Below are 27,460 nucleotides of genomic sequence, written 5' to 3' on the forward strand. Positions count from 1 at the left end.
CTCTGACAACTCCCCTACCCAGTAGGGGGCGGGGTCACATGTACCGGATGTTGATACAGTCTGTGGAACAGCTGTGAAAGAACAATAAAGGTGACGCGACATCGACAGGGTCGACGACAAAAACAAGGGGGAAATACAACGAGGCAAGTTTTAACATTCGTGTAGACACAGAACTCCGAAAATCACAGATTCACGGTGAGAAAACGTTGGGTATTCGATGTGTCAAATGCTTTAAAAAAATCTATACATAAATATGAAGCTATCCTCAGTTATTAGTTCTGAGTAGTCAAGTACGTCTAATACTAGTCTGACATTGTTAGAAATATATCTGTTCCTCTTGAAGCCAGACTGTGTTTCATCAATGATTGCATCCAGAACTTCTTTAATTATTTTTGCAAGTAGTAAGGCTAATATCTTATAGTCATTATTAAGAAGACAAATTGGACGCCAGTTATCGATGAGCAGCACTTATTTTTTTAGGCTTATGTATCAGTGTTATTAACCCCTGATTCATTGTAGGAGGGAGAACATTGTTTTTAATACTCTCTAAAAAGACTTCAAATAGGAAGGGAGCTACTTGTTCAGAAAATAATTTGTAAAATGCTGATGTAATTCCATCAACACCTGGTGATTTATTGTTCTTTAGATGTTTGGTAGACTATAATCTCTTCAACTTTGATGGGTTCATCACACTGTTTAGATTCTATATCACTGATAGAGTGAACATTATTCAGTGAGTTAAAAAAAACATATCTGTGGATTCCTGACTACTACTCCTAGACTACTTAATCTTAAGGATCCGACTGAAATTTTGCGCTACGTGATATTCACTTCCGGACTTGGAGAGCGTGCGCCAAAACCACGCCCCGTTATTCAGATAGGCTATCTACAATGCTATGAGCGCTCCAAGTCCGGAAGTGAATATCACGTTGTGTGAAATTTCAGCCCCTGATTAATAACATTTGCCCTTGTATTTCAATATTTGAAAAATATAATAACATAATGTCCCTAAACGCTCAAAGACAGATTCAGTGGCCGTAGCATAGTATTCGACTGAATGATTAGCTAATAAATATAATTTTTTGTAAATCTCTCTCAGTTTGGGCCTTACCCAAACTGTTGCCGCAAAGTTGGAAGCACAGAATCTGCTACAATGTCATTGTATGCTGTAGCGTTAAGATTTCCCTTCACCAGAACTAAGGGTCCTAGTCCAAAGCATGAAAAACAGCCCCAGACCATTATTCCTCCTCCACCAAACCTTACAGTTGGCACTATGCATTGGGGCAGGTAGCATTCTCCTGGCATCCGCCAAACCCAGATTAGTCCGTTGGACTGCCAGATGGTGAAGTGTGATTCATCACTGCTCCAGAGTCCAATGGCGGTCAGCTTTACAACACTCCAGCCGATGCTTGGCATTGTGCATGGTGATCTTAGGCTTGTGTGCGGCTGCTCGGCCATGGCAACCCATTTAAGGACACTCTCGACGAACAGTTCTTGTGCTGACATTGCTTCCAGAGGTAGTTGGAACTCGGTAGTGAGTGTTGCAACCAAGCACAGACGATTTTTACGCTCTGCGCTTCAGCACTCTGCGGTCCCATTCTGTGAGCTTGTGGGGCCTAACACTTCGCAGCTGAGCCGTTGTTGCTCCTAGATGTTTCCACTTCACAATAACAGCACTTACAGTTGACCGGGGCAGTAGCAAGGCAGAAGTTTGACAACCTGACTTGTTGGAAAAGTGGCATCCGTTGATGGTGCCACGTTGAGTCACTGAGCTCTTCAGTAAGGCCATTCTACTGCCAATGTTTGTCTATGGAGATTGCATGGCTGTGTGCTCAATTGTATACACCTGTCAGCAACGGTGTGGCAGAATTAGCAGAATCCACTAATTTGAAGGGGTGTCCACATACAGTGCATTCGGGAAGTATTCAGACCCCTCCACTTCTTCCACATTTTCTTACATTAGACTTATTCTAAAATGATGGAGGGGGGAAAAACAATCTACACACAATAACCCATAATGACAAAGCGAAAACAAACCTTTTGCTAAACTATGAAAAATAAAAACATACCTTAGTTAAGTATTCAGACCCTTTGCTATGAGACTCAAAATTGAACTCAAGTGCGTCTTGTTTCTATTGATCATCCTTGAGATGTTTCTTCAACTTGGAGTCCACCTGTGGTAAATTCAATTGATTGGACATGATTTGGAAATGCACATGCCTGTCTATATAAGGTCCCACAGTTGACTGTGCATGTCAGAGCAAAAACCAAGCCATGAGGTGGAAGGATTTGTTTGTAGAGCTCTGAGACAAGTTGGTGTCGATGCACAGATATTGGGAAGCATGCCAAAAAATGTCTGCAGCATTGAAGATCCCCAAGAACACAGTGGCCTCAACCCTTTTAAATGTTTATACGTTTGGAACCACCAAGACTATTCCTAAAGCTGGCTGCCAGGCCAAACTGAGCAATTGGGTGACAAGGGCCTTGGTTAGGGAGGTGACCAAGAACCCGATAGTCATTCTGACAGAGCTCCAGAATTGCTCTTTGGGAATGGGATAACCTTCCTGAAGGACAACCATCTCGGCAGCACTCCACCATTCAGGCCGTTATGGTAGAGTGGCCAGACGAAAGCCACTCCTCAGTAAAAGGCACATGACAGCCTGCTTGGAGTTTACCAAAAGGCACCTAAAGGACAGACAAAGAGAAACAAGATTCTCTGGTCTGATGAAAACAAGATCGAACTCTTTGGCCTAAATGCCAAGTGTCACATCTGGAGGAAACCTGGTGCCATCACTATGGTAAAGCATGGTGGTGGCAGCATCATGCTGTGGGGATGTTTTTCAGGGACAAGGAGACTAGTCAGGGTCGAGGGAAATATGAACGGAGCAAAGTACAGAGATCCTTGACAAAAACCTGCTCCAGAGTGCTCAGGACCTCAGCCTGGGGCGAAGGTTCACCTTCCAACAGGACAACGACACTATGCACACAGCCAAGACAACGCAGGAGTGGCTTCGGGACAAGTTTCAATGTCCTTGAGTGGCCCAGCCAGAGCCTGGACTTGAACCCGGTCTAACATTTCTGGAGAGACCTGAAAAAAGCTGTGCAGCAACACTCCCCATCCAATCTGACAGCGCTCGAGAGGATCTGCAGAAAAGAATGGGAGAAACTCCCCAAATACAGGTGTACCAAGCTTATAGTTTCAAACCCAAGAAGACTCAACGCTGTAATCGCTGCCAAAGGTGACTCAACAAAGTACTAAGTAAAGGGTTTGAATACTTAGGTAGATGTGATATTTCAGTTTATTATTTTTAATACATTAGCACAAATGATAAAGTAACAGTTTTTGCTTTGTCATTATGGGGTATTGTGTGTCTGTGTGTGTGTATATTGATGTGGGGGAAAAAACTTTCTGAATGCACTGTACTTTTGTATGTTTTATTTATATATATATATTTTTTTTAAACATTTCAGTCATTTAGCATAAATTCGTATCCAGAGCGACTTACAGTTCATCTTAAGATAGCTAGGTGGGACAACCACATGCCACAGTCATAGAAAGTAAGGAGGGGTGTCACATGCAAGTGTTAAGTTGTTGTTATTATTATTATTTCTTCAGGGGGGGTCAAGGTGAGTAGGAGGATTATTTAAGATATGGTTTGAAGAGGTTTCAGATGTTTTAGGAAGATGGGCAGGGACTCTGCTGTCCTAGCTTCAGGGGGAAGCTGGTTCCACTATTGGGGTGCTGTTTGCAGAGAACGTCAGGGTGTTGTTCAGGGTCACGCCAAGGTTCTTTGCACTTTGGGAGGGCGACACTGGAGTTGTCAACCAGGATGGAGAGGTCATAGCAATCAAATCAAATGTATTTATATAGCCCTTCGTACCTCAGCTGATATCTCAAAGTGCTGTACAGAAACCCAGCCTAAATCCCCATAGCAATGATAGTAGAGACCATGTGAGGATATGACGGAGCAGAGTGACTTGGTGTATTTAGAGGAGAGGGCCTAGAACCGAGCCCTGGGGGACACCAGTAGGGAGAGTACGTGGTGCAGACACAGATCCTCTCCATGTCAACTGGTAGGAGAGGCCTACTAGGTAGGATGCAATCCAAGAGTGTGCAGAGCCTGAGACGTCAGCCCTGAGAAGGTGGAGAGAAGGATCTTATGGTTCCAGGTTCTGAAGGCAGCAGATAGATCTAGGAGGATGAGAACAGAGGAGGGAGAGTCAGGAGGGTGAACCTGGATCAGGTTGTCAGTCAATTTACCAGGGTAGTTACAAACAGCACAGGAAATAAGTGATCAAACATGTATTGATCACATTTTTTACTAACGCTGCAGATATTTGCTTTAAAAGCAGAATCCAAATCCATAGGATGTAGTGATCACAATATAATATCCATATCTAGGAAAACCAAAGTTCCAAAGGCTGGGACTAATATAGTGAATACGAGGTCACACAAGAAGTTTTGTAGTTATTCCTATGTTGTTGATGTAAAGAATATTTGCTGGTCTGTGGTGTGTAATGAGGAGCAACCAGGTGCTGCACTTGACGCATTTATGAAACTATTTATTCCAGTTAGTAATAAGCACCACCCATTAAGAAATTGACTGTATAAACTGTTAAATCCCCTTGGATTGATGAGGAATTGAAAAATTGTATGGTTGCGAGGGATGAGGCAAAAGGTCTGGCAGCCCAACTAATTGGCAAGTGTACTGCAAATTTAAGAAATCATGTGACTAAACTAAATAAACTAAACAATGAAACAAATTATGTAAAAAATTATAGTAAACATTTTTTTGGACACATACAAAGCCAACTCGGCTCCTTCATTTATTGAATCAGATGGCTGGCTCATTCATCACAAAGCCCACTGATATTGCAAACTAATTTAATACATTTTTCATTGGCAAGATAAGCAAACTTAGGGATGACATGCCGGCAACAAACACTGACACTACACATCGAAGTATATTGGACCAAATGATGAAAGACAAGAATTATACTTTTGAATCAAATACAATTTTATTTGTCACATACACATGGTTAGCAGATGTTAATGCGAGTGTAGCGAAATGCTTGTGCTTCTAGTTCCGACAATGCAGTGATAACCATCTAACTAACAATTCCAAAACTACTGTCTTATACACAGTGTAAGGGGATAAAGAATATGTACATAAGGATATATGAATGAGTGATGGTACAGAGCAGCATAGGCAAGATACAGTAGATGGTATCGAGTACAGTATATACATATGAGATGAGTATGTAGACAAAGTAAACAAAGTGGCATAGTTAAAGTGGCTAGTGATACATGTATTACATAAGGATGCAGTCGATGATGTAGAGTACAGTATATACTTATGCATATGAGATGAATAATGTAGGGTAAGTAACATTATATAAGGTAGCATTGTTTAAAGTGGCTAGTGATATATTTACATCATTTCCCATTATTAAAGTGGCTGGAGTTGGGTCCCACTCAATGTTAGTGGTGGCTGTTTAACAGTCTGATGGCCTTGAGATAGAAGCTGTTTTTCAGTCTCTCGGTCCCAGCTTTGATGCACCTGTACTGACCTCGCCTTCTGGATGATAGCGGGATGAACAGGCAGTGGTTTGGGTGGTTGATGTCCTTGATGATCTTTATGGCCTTCCTGCAACATCGGGTGGTGTAGGTGTCCTGGAGGGCAGGTAGTTTGCCCCCGGTGATGCGTTGTGCAGACCTCACTACCCTCTGGAGAGCCTTACGGTTGAGGGCGGAGCAGTTGCCGTACCAGGCGGTGATACAGCCCGCCAGGATGCTCTCGATTGTGCATCTGTAGAAGTTTGTGAGTGCTTTTGGTGACAAGCCAAATTTCTTCAGCCTCCTGAGGTTGAAGAGGCGCTGCTGCGCCTTCTTCACGACGCTGTCAGTGTGAGTGGACCAATTCAGTTTGTCTGTGATGTGTATGCCGAGGAATTTAAAACTTGCTACCCTCTCCACTATTGTTCCATCGATGTGGATAGGGGGTGTTCCCTCTGCTGTTTCCTGAAGTCCACAATCATCTCCTTAGTTTTGTTGACGTTGAGTGTGAGGTTATTTTCCTGACACCACACTCCGAGGGCCCTCACCTCCTCCCTGTAGGCCGTCTCGTCGTTGTTGGTAATCAAGCCTACCACTGTTGTGTCGTCCGCAAACTTGATGATTGAGTTGGAGGCGTGCGTGGCCACGCAGTCGTGGGTGAACAGGGAGTACAGGAGAGGGCTCAGAACGCACCCTTGTGGGGCCCCCGTGTTGAGGATCAGCGGGGAGGAGATGTTGTTGCCTACCCTCACCACCTGGGGGCGGCCCGTCAGGAAGTCCAGTACCCAGTTGCACAGGGCGGGGTCGAGACCCAGGGTCTCGAGCTTGATGACGAGCTTGGAGGGTACTATGGTGTTGAATGACTAGTCTCTCAAAGCACTTCATGATGACGGAAGTGAGTGCTACGGGGCGGTAGTCGTTTAGCTCAGTTACCTTAGCTTTCTTGGGAACAGGAACAATGGTGGCCCTCTTGAAGCATGTGGGAACAGCAGACTGGTATAGGGATTGATTGAATATGTCCGTAAACACACCGGCCAGCTGGTCTGCCCATGCTCTGAGGGCGCGGCTGGGGATGCCGTCTGGGCCTGCAGCCTTGCGAGGGTTAACACGTTTAAATGTCTTACTCACCTCGGCTGCAGTGAAGGAGAGACCGCATGTTTTCGTTGCAGGCCGTGTCAGTGGCACTGTATTGTCCTCAAAGCGGGCGAAAAAGTTATTTAGTCTGCCTGGGAGCAAGACATCCTGGTCCGTGACTGGGCTGGGTTTCTTCTTGTAGTTTGTGATTGACTGTAGACCCTGCCACATGCCTCTTGTGTCTGAGCCGTTGAATTGAGATTCTACTTTGTCTCTGTACTGACGCTTAGCTTGTTTAATAGCCTTGCGGAGGGAATAGCTGCATTGTTTATATTCGGTCATGTTGCCAGACACCTTGCCCTGATTAAAAGCAGTGGTTTGCGCTTTCAGTTTCACGCGAATGCTGCCATCAATCCACGGTTTCTGGTTAGGGAATGTTTTTATCGTTGCTATGGGAACGACATCTTCAACGCACGTTCTAATGAACTCGCACACCGAATCAGCGTATTCGTCAATATTTTTATCTGACGCAATACGAAACATGTCACAGTCCACGTGATGGAAGCAGTCTTGGAGTGTGGAGTCAGCTTGGTCTGACCAGCGTTGGACAGACCTCAGCGTGGGAGCCTCTTGTTTAAGTTTCTGCCTGTAGGCAGGGATCAACAAAATGGAGTCGTGGTCAGCTTTTCCGAAAGCGGGGCGGGGCGGGGCAGGGCCTTATATGCGTCGCGGAAGTTAGAGTAACAATGATCCAAGGTTTTACCACCCCTGGTTGCGCAATCGATATGCTGATAAAATTTAGGGAGTCTTGTTTTCAGATTAGCTTTGTTAAAATCCCCAGCTACAATGAATGCAGCCTCCGGATAAATGGTTTCCAGTTTGCAAAGAGTTAAATAAAGTTTGTTCAGAGCCATCGATGTGTCTGCTTGGGGGGGGGGATATATATACGGCTGTGATTATAATCTAAGAGAATTCTCTTGGTAGATAATGCGGTCTACATTTGATTGTGAGGAATTCTAAATCAGGTGAACAGAAGGATTTGAGTTCCTGTATGTTTCCACCATCACACCATGTCTCGTTAGTCATGAGGCATACGCCCCCGCCACTCTTCTTACCAGAAAGATGTTTGTTTCCGTCCGCGCGATGCGTGGAGAAACCCGTTGGCTGCACCGCATCGGATAGCGTCTTCCCAGTAAGCCATGTTTCCGTGAAGCAGAAAACGTTGCAGTCTCTGATGTCCCTCTGGAATGCTACCCTTGCTCGGATTTCATCAACCTTGTTGTCAAGAGACTGGACATTGGCAAGAAGAATGCTGGTTAGTGTTGCGCGATGTGCCCGTCTCCGGAGTCTGCCCAGAAGACAAGCTACGTTTCCCTCTTTTTCGGAGTCGTTTTCTTGGGTCGCTGCATGCGATCCATTCCGTTGTCCTGTTTGTAAGGCAGAACACAGGATCCGCGTTGCGGAAAACATATTCTTGGTCGTACTGATGGTGAGTTGACGCTGATCTTATATTCAGTAGTTCTTCTCGACTGTATGTAATGAAACCTAAGATTACCTGGGGTACTAATAAAATAATTCCGTAAAGTCAGTGTGGAAGAGGTGAAAAAATTGCCACCAGGTTCTGACAATCTAGATGGAAAATTACTCAGGATAATAGGAGACGATATTGCCACTCCTATTTGCCACATATTCAATTTAAGCCTACTAGAGAGTGTGTGTGCCCTCAGGCCTGGGGTGTTAAAGTCATTCTGCTACCCAAGAATAGTAAAGCTGGCTCAAATAGCTGACCAATCAGCCTGTTACCAACCCTCAGTAAACTTCTGGATTTTTTGTTGTTGTTGACCAGATACAATGCTATTTTACAGTAAACAAATTGACAACTGAATTTCAGCATGCTTATAGGGAAGGACACTCAACCAGCATAGCACTTAAACAAATAACTGATGATTGGCTGATAAAATGATTGTGGGGGCTGTCTTGTTAGACTTCAGTGCAGCTTTTGACATTATTGATCAGAGTCTGCTGCTGGAAAAAATGTGTTATGGTTTTACACCCCCTTTACACAATCTCTATTGCACTCCAGACTGCCCTTTCCCACAAAAGGAAAAAAGGAACACTTATGTGAGAATGCTATTCATTGTGCATGCTCAGTCCCTTCCTGAACTCCCTGTTCACCCAAGACTGCATGGCCAGGCATGACTCCAACACCATCATTAAGTTTGCAGATGACACAACAGTGGTAGGCCTGATCACCGACAACGATGAGACAGCTTATAGGGAGGAGGTCAGAGACCTGGCCGGGTGGTGCCAGAATAACAACCTATCCCTCAACGTAACCAAGACTAAGGAGATGATTGTGAACTATAGGAAAAGGAGGACCGAGCACTCCCCCATTCTCATCGACGGGTAGTGGAGCAGGTTGAGAGCTTCAAGTTCCTTGGTGTCCAAATCAACAACAAACTCGAACAGTCCAAACACACCAAGACAGTCTTGAAGAGGGCACGACAAAGCTTATTCTCCCTCAGGAAACTAAAAAGATTTGGCATGGGTCCTGAGATCCTCTTAGGTTGGAGTCATTAAAACTTGTTTTTCAACCACTCCACAAATTTCTTGTTAACAAACTATAGTTTTGGCAAGTCGGTTAGGACATCTACTTTGCATGACACAAGTAATTTTTCCAACAATTGTTTACAGACAGATTATTTCACTTAATTCGCTGTATCACAATTCCAGTGGGTCAGAAGTAGGTACCACGTTCATCTGTACAAACAATAGTACGCAAGTATAAACACCATGGGACCACACAGCTGTCATACTGCTCAGGAAGGAGACACGTTCTGTCTCCTAGAGATGAACATACTTTGGTACGAAAAGTGCAAATCATTCCCAGAACAACAGCAAAGGACCTTGTGAAGATGCTGGAGGAAACAGGTACAAAAGTATCTTTTTCCACAGTAAAATGAGCCCTATATCGACAACCTGATCGGCCACTCAGCAAGGAAGAAGCTACTGCTCCAAAACTGCCATAAAAAGCCAGACTACGGTTTGCAACTGCACATGGGGACAAAGAGTGTACTTTTTGGAGGAAGGTCCTCTGGTCTGATGAAACAAAAATAGAACTGCTTGGCCATAATGACCACTGTTATGTTTGGAGGAAAAAGAGGGAGGCTTGTAAGACAAAGAACACTACCCCAACCGTGAAACACGGGGGTGGTAGCATCATGTTGTGGGGGTGGTTTTTTTGCAGGAGGGACTGGTGCACTTCACAAAATAGATGGCATCATGAGGCTGGAAAATTATATGGATATATTGAAGCAACATCTCAAGACATCAGTAAGGAAGTTAAATCTTGGTTGCAAATGGGTCTTTCAAATGGACAATGACCCCCCAGGCATGCTTCCAAAGTTGTGGCAAAATTGCTCGCACACACTTTTTCAGTCTTCCCACAAATTTTCCATGGTATTGAGGTCAGGGCTTTGTGATGGCCACTCCAATACCTTGACTTTGTTGTCTTTAAGCCATTTTGCCACAACTTTGGAAGTATGCTTGGAGTCATTGTCCATTTGGAAGACCCATTTGGAACCAAACTTTTACTTCCTGACTGATGTCTTGAGACGATGCTTCAATATTTCCAGTTTTCCACCCTCATGATGCCATCTATTTTGTGAAGTGCACCAGTCCCTCCTGCAGCAAAGCACCCCCACAACATGGGGGTGCAGCAAAGCATCCCCCTTTTTCCTCCAAACATAAAGATGGTCATTATGGTCAAACAGTTCCATTTCTGTTGCATTAGACCAGAGGACATTTCTCCAAAAAGTACACTCTTTGTCCCCATGTGCAGTTTCAAACCATAGTCTGGCTTTTTTTAATGGCGGTTTTGGAGCAGTGGCTTCTTCCTTGCTGAGCGGCCTTTCAGGTTATGTCGACATAGGGCTCATTTTACTTTGGATATAGATACGTTTGTACCTGTTTCCTCCAGCATCTTCGAGGTCCTTTGCTGTTGTTCTGAGATTGATTTGCACTTTTTGCACAAAAATGTTTATTTCTAAGAGACAGAACGCGTTTTCTTCCTGAGCGTTATGACAGCTGCATGGTCCCATGGTTTTTATACTTGCGTACTATTGTTTAACAGATGAACGTGGTACCTTCAGGTGTTTGGAAATGGCTCCCAAGGATGAACCAGACTTGTGGAGGTCTACAATTGTTTTCTGAGGTATTGGCTGATTTCTTTTGATTTTCCCATGATGTCAAGCAAAGAGGCACTGAGTTTGAAGGTAGGCCTTGAAATACATCCACAGGTACACCGGCAATTGACTCAATGTCAATTAGCCTATCAGAAACTTCTAAAGCCATGACACCAGTTTGTGCCTTTTAAACAACTTGAAAAATTCCAGTCAACTTAGTGTAAGTAAACTTCTGACCCACTGGAAATGTGATAGTGAAATAATCTTTAAAAATATAGTTGGAAAAATGACTTGCCATGCACAAAGTAGATGTCCTAACAGACTTGCCAAAACTATAGTTTTAACAAGAAATGTGGAGTGGTTGAATAACAAATCCAACCTAAGTGTATGTAAACATTCGACTTCAACTGTATGTACTGCAGACATTGGACCTCTACTACTTTTCAGTAGTACAAAGCACAGTAAAGAAAGTAGATTATACATACTGTATGGGCAAACAAATGTTTAATGTATTACTGTATGTATGAAATTAGGAGCTATGCTACTTTAACACGTTAATCTTGTATACTGTTACTGTAATGTATGCTATTTTTTGTTTTTGGAGAACTGAAAGACAACCACATATTTAAATGAATAGGAGGCTGCCATTGTTCAAATGGTAGTTGAAAAGAATGTGGGAAATCCAGCAACGGATGACTTAAACTGTCTTACATAAGTGAGCTTATCAACCATAGCCCGCATTCTTAATCATCATGAGGCAACTCTGAGTCCCATTTGAAAGGATAAAACGGTACTAGTGTTACACTTTTGAAACAGACTCAATGTTGCCAGTGAAATTTACTATACAGTATTCTCTCATTTCAGAGAATCATGAAGTTGGATGCAAGTCCCATCCCCCAAGAACTCCTATTCATAGATTCATTTAGCAAAGACTAGTAGGAGAGGTAGGAACATCATTGGTCAGCGTGGGGGAAATGATACCATATGCTCAGTTATGAGCCACAATGGAGTCCTCCACTGCCATGACATCCTTTGGATCATACTACACTGCCCATCTCTCATTTCCTGAACTTTACATTCATCTTTATCAGATGGTCAGGTGACCCTGAGCAGCAAATGTTCTAATTTGGGACTGAGTTTCCATCATGCTCACAAGTTTACAATTCTCAACCCCATTGTGTTTTCAGCATGGTGGTGGTATGATCGCAAATCCCATGAACATATGGCCTTTCTCTAGGCAATGGAAGCCACCTGTGGTGACATTCCAGCTGAATCCTTGCCAGAAGATATTCCCCCCCCCGGACCAAGGAGAATACCGGCTGTGATGTTGATCTGTGGCCGGACCAAAACAGAAATTAAATTGTTTTCGAAATGGAGTATGTGTGTGACTTTTGACAGGTTCTTTATCTATTCCATACAGTAGTGCAAATAGGCTTATTTTTCTTCCTTTACGTATGAATTTATTTTACTGTGTGTACAGTATGCTGTTGAAATACAACTTGCACTTGTTATGTACAGAGTAACAATCTTAGTCTTTACACTGAAAGTGACAGATCACACTGACATTCAGATCCTACGTTAAATTAATTTGATGTGCATCTCATTCTGAACAGGGAGCACATTTTAATTGCTGCGTTTCATTAAGCAAGATGGGGTTTGGGCACTGTTTCAGCACCTGAGATGTATTGAGAAACTAATGCCCATGATCTTGGAATGAGATGTTCAGCGGGCAGGTGTTCAACTTCCTTTTGAGCAGAGAAGTGGGGCAATAGAGGACATTAACAGGGAAAGGTTTTGGGCAATCTTCAAAACAAGGGCTAGATTAAGTTAACACAAATTGGAAGGGTACGGGCACAGACGCAATCGTATGATATACTTTTGACTGACAAAGGAACAATAAATGTCTACTTTTCACACAAGTTGTATGTAAAAAGTGTCAATTTGAGCTTTCCCCCATTACGGATATTGACAATGTTGTTTGATGGACTCCTTACAAAGATCACACAGACGACCCGCTCCTCTAATCCAGTTTAATCATCCTCAGCAGAAAGGCCAAATACAATAAGAGAAAACAAAGTTATTTTTTATACATTTAACTAAATATGCAGTGCTATGCTAGTGTGTAAGTAAATCAAAACCATATGGTTAAATACAATTTCTTTTAAGATACAGAAAGATATTAATTTCTTCCATTAGCACTCGCGAGAACAGGTCGCAAAATATCAAAATAAAACCAGCCACAACGGTACGCTCCTTTGTTGTTGACCACTACACATCACTCCCTCTGTCCTTCAAATCATCCCTCGCACCAGAAGGGGACCAGTGAGAGTTGAAGGAAGCAGAGGAGAGGGGGATGGAGTGAAGAATGAGATGAGCATTGGGACCAGCACAGTCAAGTAGTGTGACTAGGGTAGTAGGAGAAAATATGGAACAGACTAGCAGTATACTACTTAGAATGAACCAACGTATCAGGCATGCATTCTAAGTGGTATTCTATGATGGCCATATGAACAGAGCCATGGTTCAATAGTCCAAGGAGTCAGGGATTTTGTATGTACAGAAGAGGGAGTGCATTACAAAACAAAGAGCAGGAACAGCATCACTCATTCAAAGGGCAGCAGGCAGAGAAGAGCTTCTGCTTGTGTCTCCAGTCCATTTGTTCAGACTGATCCAACAGAGGAGCGGAGGAGGAGGTTGGCTGCAGTACAAAAGTTAGTGGTCTGGTTTGGATTCAAACCACTCTGGCAGAGACTCATAGGAACAAACACGGCCACACAACAACTGACCCAGGACCTGGGGAACAATGTCCTCACTCAACACACAAGCCAATTCAATCCAATGCCATGCAGAGCCATTGGGCAAGGAAAAGAGAAAATAAGGTGGGGGAGTTAAAGGTCGATATCCCACCCTCCTACAACCTGAGGAGTGGTCTAGGGACAGACAGGTCTATGTTCCGTTCCTTAGTGACCATTGACATAGTGAAAACCTGCTGACAAAGACAACTAAAGGAGCCGGTAAGGAGAGAGAGAGGTCAGTTTCATATAGGAAGTACTGTTGCAGACAGTCTTCTTTTGTGATTGGTGAAGCAGAGGGGAGAAAAAAAAAAAAGTGTTGCGCTATGGCAGCGCTGCTGTGTACTAAAATAAATAATCTGACCGTTCTTTCTTTACAGGGTTCTTGTTGAATCTGAAGACTGGGCGAGTTAAGGCTGTGAAAATGAACATGCGATAGTGACAGTGTGGCTCCAGAGGTTGCCGTGGTGACAGTGTCCAAGTCAGAGTCCAAACTGTCAAAACTAACAGGAGTGGATCAACAATACTCAGATCCAGAATGGTGGGGCAAATTGTGAGTCTATTTCAACCATGCTCGCTCTCCCTTCTACCCCCGCTCACTTTCCCCACTCCCTCCCTCGCTCCTTTCACCCTCTCTTGAAGTGCCTAGTGTGGAGACGGGCGGTCAATGGGAGCAACTCAGGAGCACTCTTCTCCAATGCGCTGGCACGAGCGGCCCACCTTGCGGTCCAGCTTCACCATCTTGAGGACGGCCTCCTCGCGCCCACGCCCCAGGTGGTCGAACAGGCAGTCGTGCTGCTCAGGTAGACGGTGCAACATGCAGAACACGTAGCCTAGGAGAGGAAGAAAGACAGAAGGAGAACAATGTTAAAATGACTGAAGTCGCAGTTAGGAGACATGAAAACTAAGGGCAGATGTGTTTGTCATTCCCATGCAGTACTTACCGCAGCGACAGGAGCCCAGTTCCTGCTGTACCAGCTCCAGTTTGGTTTGGCAGCGATAGCAGCGCCGGCGGTTTTTCTGCTTGGGTCCTGGGCTAGGCTCCTCGCTAACCGCCTCCCCCTCCTCAGAGTCCCCCCGTGCCCGTTTCTCCGGTGACGCCTCGCTCTCCAGCCCTGAAGCTGAAAGAACAGAAGGTTACACGGTGTCAGAGTCCAACGTACAGTTTTGCACAGACACAGGGAGCAGGAGCAAGGCTGTACCTGATTCGCAAGGACGTTTTTTGGGCGTACAGAGGGTACCTTGGGCTGTTTCTGTGCATGATAATAGTTCTGTGGAGAGAGAAAGAAAAAAAAAAAAGTGTAAGACAGGAAACATTCCTCATTGATCAAGAGCCCAGATGTGTGTCACCTAGACCAAGAAGCAGGGAATTAGATACAGCTTTGGAGACAAAACAATCTTGAATTTAAGTCCTTGTGGCAATGTTATGTAATAAGATGCTCAAGTAACTTCAAAATCCATATTAAAATCCTGACATGCCAAGTCTCTGTTTATCAACATACCCTTACATTAACATGAAGGTAACAACAACAAAAACACAAGATACTGCAGTTGGTTTAAAACTGGGAACCTTAAATGAAATCCTGGGAGAAGCAAGCAGATCTTAAGATTGTCAGTGCAACTATGTTGCCCCATCTAGGCCAGGCTGAGTGCATGCATTGCCAGCCGTGTAAGACAAACAGAACCACTCCTCCAGAGGCAGAAATAGAAGCAAGCCGTCAGTCCAACCTTACAGACCTCTGCCAACACAGATCATGAAATACATACAGTATATAAACTGAGTGTACAAAACATTAAGAACACAGGCTCTTTCCATGATAGACACCAGGTGAAAGCTATGATCCCTTATTGAAGTCACATGTTAAGTCTACGTCAAGCAATGTAGATGAAGGAGGGTAGACCGGTTAAAGAAAGATTTTTAAGCAGAGACATGGATTGTTTGTGTGCCATTCAAAGGGTGAACGGACAAGACAAAATGTTTAAGTGCCTTTGGACTGGGTATGGTAGGTGCACTGGTTTGTGTCAAGAACTGCAAAGCTGCTGGGTGGAGGTTTCCACCCTTAACAGTTTCCAGTGTGTATCAAGAATGGTCCACCACCTAAAGGACATCCAGCCAACTTAACTGTGGGAAGCATTGGAGTCAACATGGGCCAGCATCCCAGTGGAACTCTTTAGACACCTTGTAGTCCACGCCCAACAAATTGTTGTTCTGAGGGCAAACTAAATATTAGGAGGGTGTTCCTAATGTTTTGTACACTAAGTGTACATTGAAAGCAAGTGGTTCCACACGTGTGGTTACTGAGTTAATTTTGGGATGCTCATTTCTTAATTGTATTTATTTTACCAGAAATTGACAGAACACATTTTCATTTTCAGCAATAACCTGGGGAATAGCTAACGGGAGAGGGGGCGAAGGAGTCAATTGGAAGCTGGGGAAGATTAGGTGGCCATGATGGTATGAGGGCTAAATTGGGAATTTAGCCAGGACACCCGGGTTAACACTCTTGCGACGGGATTAATTTTATTTAACTAGGCAAGTCAGTTAAGAACAAATTCTTATTTACAATGACAGCCTACCCCAGCCAAACCCTAACACTAAGCCAATTGTGCGCTGCCCTATGGGACTGCCAATCACAGCCAGCTGCGATAAAGCCTGGAATCGAACCAGGGTCTGTAGTGAATGCCTCCAGCACTGAGATGCAGTGCCTTAGACCGCTGCACCACTCAGGAGTATACCACCTGTCACTGTCTTCATCAATAAAGTGCATCGACGACGTCGTCCCCACAGTGACCGTACTAGAGGTCGAGCGACTGAACGCCGATAACAATTATTGGAGGACCAGAAATACAGATTTAAAAAAATTGTGGATTTTTATTTAATTGTAATAATGACAATTACAACCATACTGAATGAACAGTTATTTTAACTTAATATAATACATCAAATGGAACATGTTAAATTTGGTTTAAATAATGCAAAAACAAAGTGTTGGAGAAGTAAAAGTGCAATATGTGGCATGTAAAAAAAGCTAACATTTAAGTTCCTTGCTCAGAACATATGAAAGCTGGTGGTTCCTTTTAACATGAGTCTTCAATATTCCCAGGATGGAAGTTTTAGGTTGTAGTTATTATAGGACTATTTTTTTCTATACCATTTGTATTTCATATACCTTTGACTATTGGATGTTCTTATAGGCACTTCAGTATTGCCAGTGTAACAGTATAGCTTCCGTCCCTCTCCTCGCCCCTACCTGGGCTCGAACCAGGGACACATCGATAGTCACCCTCGAAGCATCGTTACCGATTGCTCCAAAAGCCTTGCAGAGCAAGAGTAACAACTACTTCAAGGTCTCAGAGCGAGTGCAACGCTATTAGCATGCACCCCGCTAACCAGTTGACATCAGTTACACCAGTGCACGAAAGTGCTGTTTGAATGAATGCTTACGAGTCTGCTGCTGCCTACCACCGCTCAGTCATACTGCTCTATCAAATCATGGACTTAATTATAATAAACACAGAAATAACAAGCCGTAGGTCATTAATATGGTCAAATCCGGAAACTATAATTTCTAAAACAAAATGTTTATTCTTTCAGTGAAATACGGAACAGTTCCGTATTTTATTTAACGGGTGGCATCCCTAAGTGTAAATATTGCTGTTACATTGCACAACCTTCAATGTTATGTCATAATTATGTACAGTCTTTGTTTGGAAATGATCTTCACATAGTTCGCAACAAGTCAGGTGGCCCAAACTGCTGCATATACCCCGACTCTGCTTGCACAGAACGCAAGAATAGTGACACCATTTCCCTAGTTAAAAGAAATTAATGTTAGCGGTAAAGAATATATACTTGTGTTTTGATTTTAAAGAAGGGCACTGATGTTTATGGTTAGGTACACATTAGTGCAACGACAGTGCTTTTTTCCACGAATGTGCTTAAATCGTCACCCGTTTGGCGAAGTAGGCTGTAATTCGATGAGAAATTAACAGGCACCACATTGATTATATGCAACACAGGACAAGCTAGATAAACTAGTAATATCAACCATGTGTAGTTAACTGGTGTTAAGATGTTAAGATTGATAGGTTTAATGCTAGCTAGCATATTACCTTGGCTTGCTGCACTCGCATAACAGGTAGTCAGCCTGCCACGCAGTATCCTCGTGGAGTGCAATGTAATCGGCCACAATCTGTCTAAAACTGCAGATTACTGATTTATGAAAACTTTAAAAATCGGCCCCAATTTTCGGCCGACCTCTAGTACGTACATATTCCAACCAGAAGTCATGGAGAGAGAGAGCTGCCGTTTTAAGGAGTGGGACACTAATCCAGATGCTTAAAAGAAATCCCACTATGCCCTCAGAAGAACCATCAAGCAGGCAGTGTCAATACAAGACTAAGATTGAATCCTACTACGCCGGCTCTCGTCAGATGTGGCACGGCTAGCAAACTATTATGGACTACCAAGTGAAACCCAGCCGCGAGCTGCCCAGTGACACGAGCCTACCAGACGAGCTAAATTCCTTTTATGCTCGCTTCAAGGCAAGCAACACTGAAGCATGCATGAGAGCACAAGATATTCTGGACGACTGATCACGCTCTCCCTAGCCCATGAGAGCAAGACCTTTAAACAGGCCAGCATTCACAAAGCCGCGGGGGCCAGACGGATTACCAGGATGTGTACTCTACGCATGTGTAGACCAACTGGCAAGTGTCTTCACTGATATTTTCAACTTCTCCCTGACCGAGTCTGTAATACCTACACGATTCAAAACAGACCACCATAGTCCCTTTGCCCAAGAAAGCGAAAGTAACCAGCTTAAATGACTACAGCCGTGAAGTGCTTTGAAAGGCTGGTCATGGCTCATATCAACACCATCATCCCGGAAACCCTAGACTAGAGATCGACAAATTAAAATCAGGCCCGATTTCAAGTTCTCTTAACAATTGGTAATCAGCATTTTTGGATGCCAATTACATTGCAATCCACGAGAAGACTGCATGGCAGGCTGACCACATGTGACATGAGTGCAGCAAGGAGCCACGGTAGGTTTAGTTTTTTTGTATAGCCGAAACATACAATATACTTGCACTGAAGCCGCTCAACAACTACATCATATCAGTCATCCAACAGATTCCCATTCACAGCGACACACAGAAGCATCCAGAGTCAATGCCCTGCTCAAGGGCACGTTGACAAATCTACCACCAGGCCAAAAAATGTGAACCCGAACCCTCCAAGATCTCCCCCAGTTCCCCCAAAAGCTGTCCCTCAACCATGTCCCTCCCACAGCCCCCCAAATATAAGAACCCCCCCAATGCACCAACAACCAAGAGAATGAACTAAAGAGAAAAAAGGAAAAGACCAGGTTGCTAGCTAGCATTAAACTTATCTTATGAAAACCAATCACATAATCACTAGTTAACTACACATGGTTGATATTAGGTTAAGTAGCTTGTCTTGCGTTGCATATAATCAATGCAGTGCCTGTTAATTTATCATTGAATCACAGCCTACTTCGCCAAACAGGTGATGATTTAACAAAAGCGCATTGCCGAAAAAGCACTATCGTTGCACCAAAGTACCTATGAACATCAATCCCTTCCTTAAAATCAATACACAAATATATATTTTTTTAACTTGCATATTTAGTTAAAATACATTGTTAGCAGGCAATATTAACTAGGGAAATTGTGTCATTTCTCTTGCGTCCATTGCACGCAGTCAGGGTATATGCAGCAGTTTGGGCCGCCTGGTGAAGACCATTTCTTCCTTACAAAGGCCGTAATTAATTTGCCAGAATTTTACATAATTATGACATAACATTGAAGGCTGTGCAATGTAACAACAAGATTCGATAAAATACGGAATGGTTACACATTTCACTGAAAGAATCAACGTTTTGTTTTCGAAATGATAGTTTCCGGATTTGACCATATTAATGACCTAAGGCTCGTATTTGTGTGTTTATTATAATTAAGTCTGATTTGATAGAGCAGTCTGACTACGGGGTGGTAGGCATCAGCATGCTCGCAAGCATTCATTCAAACAGCACTGCGTTTGCCAGAAGCTCTTTGCAATGCTTGAAGCACAGAGCTGTTTATCACTTCAAGCCTATCAACTCCCGAGATTAGGCTGGCAATACTAAAGTGCCTATTAGAACATCAAAGGTATATGAAATACAAATGGTATAGAGAGAAATAGTTGACGCGTCATAATTCCTATAATAACTACAACCTAAAACTTCTTAACTGGGAATATTGAAGACTCATGTTAAAAGGAACCACCAGCTTTCATATGGTCTCATGTTCTGAGCAAGGAACCTAAACGACAGCTTTTTACAGGGTACATATTGCACTTTTACTTTCTTCTCCAACACGGTTTTTGCATTATTTAAACTAAAAGGATTTTATTTATCTATTATATTAAGTTAAAATAAGTGTTTATTGATTATTGCTGTAATTGTCGTTAATAATAATAAATATTTTTTTTGTATTTTTTAATCAGCCGATTAATCAGTATCAGCTATTTTTGGTCCTCCAATAAATCAGTATTGGTGTTAATCATAATCCGTCGGCCTCAATCCTAGACCTACTCCAATTCACATACCGCGCCAACAGATCACGCAATCTCAATAGCACTCAACACTGCCCTTTCCCACATGGACAAAAGGAACACCTATGTGAGAATGTTATTCATTGACTACAGCTCGGCATTCAACACCATAGTGCCCTCAAAGGTAATCACTACGCTAAGGACCCTGGGACTAAACACCTCCCTCTGCCATTGGATCCTGGACTTCCTGACTGGCTACCCTTAGGTGTTAAGGGTAGGCAACAACACATCTGCCACACTGATCCTCAACACTGGGGCCCCTCAGGGGTACATGCTTAGTCCCCTCCTGTACTCCATTCACCCACAACTGCATGGCCCAGCACAACTCCAACACCATCATTAAGTTTGCTGACGACCCAACAGTGGTAGGCCTGATCACCGACGAGAGCCTATAGGGAGGTCAGGACAACAACCTCTCCCTCAATGCGAACAAGACAAAGAAGCTGATTGTGGTCTACAGGAAAAGGAGGGAAACTGCTTGGCATCGACCGTAGGGCGCTACAGAGGGTAGTACGAACGGAGCGGTACATCACTGTGCTTCCTGCATCTAGGACCTATATACTAGGCAGTGTCAGAGGAAGGCCCAAAGTAATTGCCAAAGAATCCAATCATCCAAGTCAGACTGTTCTCTCTGCTACTGCACTGCAAGCGGTACCAGAGAACCAGGTCTAGGTCCAAAAGGCTCCTTAACTTCTACCCACAAGCTTGCTGAACAATGAATCAAATGGCCACCCAGACTATTTACATTGACACCCACCTCATAACACCCAAGCCAGCAGTAGGATGCAAGGTGGTGTCATGCATAAAAATGGTCAGTTGACCATTATCTTGGCTAGAAGAGATCTGTGACTGTGAAAGAGATTTCAAAAAGAGCATAGGGGGTTTGAAGGGTGGGTGTGTGTGTCTGTCTCAACTCAATTTAAGTATTTAAATAAGTTCATGTAAAATACTATTCAAAACTTTCTCCAAATAATTGTTTCCAAATATCCCTAGGACCAAACAGACCTAGGTTAAAATCTGAGTATTTAAAAATACACTTAAGTATTTCCTAATAAATTTCCAAATACAAAATGTATATGAAAGTATTGAAATACCATAAATAGTATTTGAACCCATGTCAGATTGAATGACTGAAAATGAACTCAGCTATTCTCAGCACTTCTATCTTCCAAATATGTAAAAAGATATTCCAGCGCACTCAGAAGGCTACCATCTGTGTCAATTAATTCGAAGGTTCCAGAAAGTGCAACATCTCAAAACTAAGTTGTGGACCCTTCATCTTACCGTCCTGTGTATTGGATAACATGAGGACAGGGTCTTCGGTTGATGCAGATGGCTGCTCGGAGTTAATGAGTGGCGACGACAATAGGGATTGGCTACTTTTGCTGCTGCTACTACTCATCTCGCTATTGAAGACAGCCGTTTGGGTACTCCCAGTGCTCGGGCTAGGTTTTGGGGCACAGTCCTCATCTGTCTGCTTCTTCTCGATATCTGAAAGAGATTAAATATAATGCTTTTTAGAGCCCCAAGCACCACATACATCGGATCTTGACAGACCAGCTGCTTCAATACATCAACACCATCATGCTGGAAACCCTAGACCCACTCCAATTCGCATACAGATGACACAATCGCACTCCACATTGCCCTTTCCCACCGGGACAAAAGGAACACCTATGTGAGAATGCTGTTCATTGACTACAGCTCAGCGTGCAACACCATAGTGCCCACGAAGTGCATCACTAAGCTAAGGACCCTGGGACTAAACACCTCCCCCTGCAACTGAATCCTGGACTTCCTGATTGGCTGCCCCCCAGGAGGTAAGGGTAGGCAACAACACCTGCCATGCTGATCCTCATTACTGGGGCCACTCAGGGGTGTGTGCTTAGACCCCTCCCGTACTCCCTGTTCACCCACAACTGCATGGCCAAGCACAACTCCAACACCATCAAGTTTGCTGACGACAAGTGGTAGGCCTGATTACTGACAACGATGAGACTGCCTATAGGGAGGTCAGAGACCTGGCAGTGTGGTGCCAGGACAACAACCTCTCCCTCAATGTGAGCAAGACAAAGGAGATGATCGTGGACTAAAGGAAAAGGAGGCCCCCATTAACATCGGCGGGGATTAAGTGGAACGGGTTTGAGAGCTTAAAGTTCCTTGGTGTCCACATCACCAACAAACTATCATGGTCCAAACACACCAAGACTGTTGTGAAGAGGGTACAACAACACACACACACCCCCCCTCCCCCTCAGGAGACTGAAAAGATTTGGCATGGGTCCCCAGATCCTCAAAGTTCTACAGCTGCACCATCAAGAGCATCCTGACCGGTTGCGTCGCCGCCTGGTATGGCAACTGCTCGGCATCTGACCGTAAGGCGCTCCAGAGGGTAGTGTGTACAGCTCAGAACATCACTGGGGCCAAGCTTCCTGCCATCCAGGATCTATATACTAGGCGGTGTAAGAGAAAGGCCCAAAGTAATTGTCAAAGAGTCCAGTCACCAAAGTCAGACTGCTCTCTGCTACCGCACAGCAAGCGCTACCAGAGCGCCAAGTCTAGGACCAAAAGGCTCCATTGACAGCTTCTACCCCGAAGCCATAAGACTGCTGATCAATTAATCAAAATGGCCACCCCCTCGTTTTATACACTACAGCTACTCGTTTATTATCTATGCAGTCACTTGACAAATTACCTCGACTAACCTGTACCCCTTGTATATAGCCTCGTATTTGTTAAGTAATGTTAGTGTTAACTTCTAGATTTTATTAAATTGATTTACTTTAGTTTATTTAGTAAATATTTTCTTAGCTCTATTTCTGTAACTGCATTGTTAGTTAAAGGCTTGTAAAGTAAGCATTTCACATTAAGGTCTAAACCAGTTGTATTCAGCACATGACAAAACATTTGATTTGGCACACAAACATACACATGGGGGCATGCATCAACACCCCCAAGACGCCAATCATAAACTCAGATGGAATGGCTCAGAATGAGCGTATTTTAGGCTACCAGAGTCTATCCATCAACTACCCATACCATAACAGCACAAGCTCAAAAAGCAGCTGGGTCATATCTTAATCCTCGATAGAACTCATTTCTGCTGTCGCTGTGCTCTTGTGTATCAAATCTATTCTAAGCAATGCTGCCCCTTTAGGTACCGTCTTCACCGAGCTCACTCGTTTCCATGGACACTGCCAGAGTTCCAGCATACTTTCTCTCTTCCACGCCTCCCAAAAAGGACTACAGAAGCCTGTCACAATCTCAATTTTAGAGCTGCAATCATTTACCACAGCAGGCTTGAGAGTCAACACCCTGACATACAGGCATGCATGATATCAGACCTGGGTGAATATTTTCCCGGACACCCATCTTACTCATTCTTGAGAGATCACCATTATGCCAGTAAGAAGTCCATCTGGAAATAGGCTATTTTCAGAATCCAGAAAGGACCAAAAACCTAATGTTTTTTTTACAGCATGCCTATGGAATATTTCATAGGGATGTTTATACCATAAGGGGAAACACTTTACTTCTACAAAATATGTCTAACGAACTAAGTTGGCTAATCGAAAGTGTTAGAAACAGCAGAGACATCACACGAGGCAGAAATCTGCACACCCCCTACTGATGTCTCAGGTACACACAGAGCTCTGCCACATAACAGAAACCCATTGTCCACACATATGGAAAGGCTTACCAGCAAAACATTTTGAGCAGAGGTTCATGGTTTTACTGGACCTGGGGAGAGATAAAAAAAAATTAAAAAATCAGTCACAGAAAGATGGTACCAAGCCCACTAAACAATTTGTCAACGCAATCTGCCCCTCTTATTTGCAGCTAAACAACAAATAAAAACATGCATGACTATTTCAATTCCTCTCAGGACACTCAAACATGAGCCATTTTTTTGTACCCAGACAGTCTGATGGACCTACGAGGTTGCCATAGCTACAGAGTGAGTGAAAATAAGCTGATGGCAGGGGTGACAGATGACAGAAAGTCATGGCAGGGAAGAAGAGAAGGGGGAAACAAACAAAGGCCATGGGGGAGGGGAATGTAAAGGGCGTCACAAATCGTTCAAAAGGGAAGGAGCACAAGGTAGTAATAAAGTGGATCTTTTTTACAGCAACAAATGAGTGACAGGTAGACCAACATCCCTTTGATCTTATCCCTCATTGGTTAAGAAGCTAATCAGTCCAGGCTAAGCAGATGTGGTGGAGAGGCCATCCTGACAGGCTTGGACTTTTAGGACAACTGACCAACCTGGCCAGTGAGGGGTCATTACTGACAAGTAGGCTAGTCAACTCAACATGGATAGGCCCAACAACTACACAAGATCGTTGTGGATCAATCACATTTTTGCAATACTGTATACATTACAATATGTTTTGGTCAGAAATAGGCTAGACAAAATCTAGGCCTATATAGAAAACCAAACATCAAAGCAGACAGGTTCTCTCCTCTCACAATCCTAATCATGTAGAATAAGTCCAACTCAACACATGGCAGACTAAACTCCATGACACATGCATGCAAACAAACCAAACCCTTCCATGTAATATCAAAAACATGTTCAACCCAACAAAAAAATACATCTCCCACTAAACATGCAGCATTTTCTCAGGCTTTCCTTTGAATCCCTCCCTCAATGACATCATGTTTCCAGAGGTTGGCTAATGGTTGTTCTCATTCTGGACATCTCTGACACTCACAATGCTGGGACGTTTCTGTTTAGGGCTCTGTGATCACTGTCAATATGGGAGAGGCTGGAACGAAGGTATTCAGCCCATTGTGCCCTTTGGAGGTAACGTGACCAATGCAGTGTTCCAATTGACTTAGGATACATTTCGAACTCATCCTACCATGACCTTAACAGCAATTTCCCCACGTACATCACGTGTCATTCAGCGGAACAGTGTCTAAGCCTATACCTAGAAAAGCCTCCATCAGAAGTGAGTTCTGACCAGCCCCATGCTAGCTTAATCCTTGAATCCTTTCACTACATTGAAGACTTGTCTGCCTACCCACTTTCAGTTTACTCATTATAACCGAATGCCTTGTCTTCCTACAGGCTTCCGCTGAGCTAACATGTTGATCAAAACATAATATCAGTCTAGAATGGTCTGTCCAATGGACAGTGTCCATAGAAATCTATGGACCTGTCATTATCAAAGACTGTCCTTTGCACTCAGTCACAATTTTATGCACCAGGTAAGAACTGACCAAAAACAGAAAGGTGCTGCAAATTCATCCCGGATTTCTTGAAACTAGCCAACTTCTAAATGCAAAGCCTATATCCTGCAGTGTTGAGATAGACACCCCTCCCAATGTTTAATGAGGCATAGCCTGCCATGACTGACAGTCCTAGTCAACAGCAATACTCAAACTGAACAGGATGTGTTCATGGCTCTGGATGTAAGCAGACATACTCTAAAAAGAGATAGGCTTAACACACAAGGGAAGAGCTACAAGGAAAGAACACCTGAGAGGCCTTCAGAGGGGAAAACTGACAAGCTTCAGACACCTCAAACCGGGTGTGGACTGCAGGAGCAGTAAACAGGCTGCCGATTGAGTCACCTGACGTTGACAGATGTGAGTAAGTCAGTTTGCTCACGTGTAGCCTAAGCAAAGTTGCCAACAACCGGATGTTCCGGTTCAGGGATACAACCATTTTCAACCTTGCTTCCCTTTCTGCTGAAAAACAGCAGACCACTAGGCTACCTGCCCTGAAGAGCCTCAGTGTGACTAGTAGAGTGCATGGGCCAAAAGAGATGGGCAGGGTTTTGGTAATAAAATTCCCCATACAGGATTGACTGCCCAGTTCAAACAAATCAACATTTTTTTATTCCTAGCATTGCCTATAATCTTTGCTTAGTCCCTCTATTTCACAAAGGAGACTGGAATGTGAGGGAGGAACGTGCTGTAACTCGATGATTGTGTTTACACTGTAATGACAGTCGGGAGAACATTGGATAAAGTGTCCAACGTTTCATCTTCAGTTAGGAGATCACAGCTATATGACTGGCTACATTTCCATTTAAGGAGACTTAGCTAAACGAACTAGACCGAAGAATAGCCTAGACCACATCAGATTCTAACCAAAAAACGGAAAACGTTCAAAACCACAGTTGTAAAGTCATGCTCTGGAGATTTCACGCTTTGATAGAACTACACTCACTGACAGAGGGGTGATGTATAAAAACATTCAGATCAGTTGTGTAGCTAGCTCAGATATCAACTTATCCCCAACCCCCACCCGGTCTGCCCAACAGAACAACAATGGATTTAGTCTAGGCGACATTAATTACCACCCCCACATTAACCCATCTCCACAACAAATAATACATGATGTGCGACATCTTACCCCCAAAATCCACAGGGACACCGAGTTGGTAAAGGTTTGCTGCGCTCACTACCAGTATCCCCCATGTCTTCAATAAAATGATGGTACGCAAGGCTGGGGAGGAGACAGGGGCCTTGTCTTTGTCAAGGATCTTCAGCCAACTCAAATATATGATATCCGCTTCTATAAATAGTCCTCGGTCAATTTGGACAGAGAAGGTGGATGGCTTTGCCGACACGAGCGGCCACAGGGATCCGAATAGTCATAAACGGCTCAGTTTGGATTAATTGAGCATTCAAGTGTCCACACCGGACTCAACGCAATCAGCTGGCGCTCGGCTACTACGAATAGCCAGAGGGGGTGTCAGTGCTTTATCCAACCTGTAACATGAACCACACAAATTCAACATTACAATAAATATTTCCAACAATCTCAATATTATCACACGTATTCGACACAGCGTCTAAACAGTTACCTCGTTATCATTCCACTATGGTACACGGTGTGCTGCGTCCCTCTCCGTGGGACCACCCTATTTATCTTGCCTGTGGGGGCAGTCTGGCCTCAAAGACGATACGTATTATACAGCGGGCCGACATGTACAAAGTAATCAGATCAGGAAACTACGGGTACCTGACCCTCATTATGGCTCACATTTAGAATAAAACGTGCACTGTGCCCTATCAATAGAATCAAAATGGCGTGCTCTGAACACAATCCCCACAGTGTTTCAGATTCCTGCGTAACGAGGGCAATGAACTATATAGGAACCAACTGGGACGAGAGGCGTTATGGTCGAAAATAAAAGGGGGGGATGTGGGTGAGATAACGAATGTATACTCGCCGACACAGAAGCAACTATTTAGATTTATGCATGTTAAACACATG

The 27,460-nt window shown here is 43.7% G+C and overlaps 1 protein-coding gene and 1 long non-coding RNA gene across 3 annotated transcripts; one reads left to right on the forward strand and one right to left on the reverse strand.

Annotated features, from left to right (window-relative positions):
- The first annotated feature begins 35 nt into the window (after positions 1-35).
- LOC118387105 (uncharacterized) lies at positions 36-15,089 on the forward strand. Its single transcript, XR_004826345.2, has 3 exons — positions 36-195; positions 13,988-14,410; positions 14,545-15,089. It is a non-coding gene; the product is annotated as an uncharacterized LOC118387105 (long non-coding RNA).
- Positions 12,832-27,326, reverse strand: LOC118387104 (AN1-type zinc finger protein 3-like). 2 transcript variants are annotated; one of them, XM_035775262.1, is made up of 7 exons: positions 27,048-27,325; positions 26,594-26,952; positions 23,927-23,967; positions 21,511-21,717; positions 14,810-14,878; positions 14,552-14,728; positions 12,832-14,440 (listed from the first exon to the last, which is right to left on the reverse strand). In XM_035775262.1, exons 2-7 carry the CDS (start codon positions 26,656-26,658, stop codon positions 14,286-14,288), a joined length of 714 nt encoding a protein of 237 aa, XP_035631155.1. In that variant the 5' UTR covers positions 26,659-26,952; positions 27,048-27,325; the 3' UTR covers positions 12,832-14,285. The 2 variants fall into 2 exon arrangements, with proteins under 2 accessions (XP_035631155.1, XP_035631156.1); XM_035775263.2 differs by lacking the exon at positions 21,511-21,717 and having other exon boundaries at positions 27,048-27,326.
- Positions 27,327-27,460: the final 134 nt, after the last annotated feature.

The sequence above is a fragment of the Oncorhynchus keta genome, chromosome 8 (genome assembly GCF_023373465.1).
Source record: "Oncorhynchus keta strain PuntledgeMale-10-30-2019 chromosome 8, Oket_V2, whole genome shotgun sequence".
Taxonomy (NCBI): domain Eukaryota; kingdom Metazoa; phylum Chordata; class Actinopteri; order Salmoniformes; family Salmonidae; genus Oncorhynchus; species Oncorhynchus keta.

Coding starts and splice junctions, on each gene's coding strand:
- LOC118387104 (XM_035775262.1), bottom strand. CDS start 26,658: ATGGGGGATACTGGTAGTGAGCGCAGCAAACCTTTACCAACTCGGTGT. Junction 14,879..21,510: donor GTTATCCAATACACAGGACG/GTAAGATGAAGG, acceptor CTCTCTCCACAG/AACTATTATCATGCACAGAA. Junction 14,441..14,551: donor ACTGGGCTCCTGTCGCTGCG/GTAAGTACTGCA, acceptor TTCCTCTCCTAG/GCTACGTGTTCTGCATGTTG.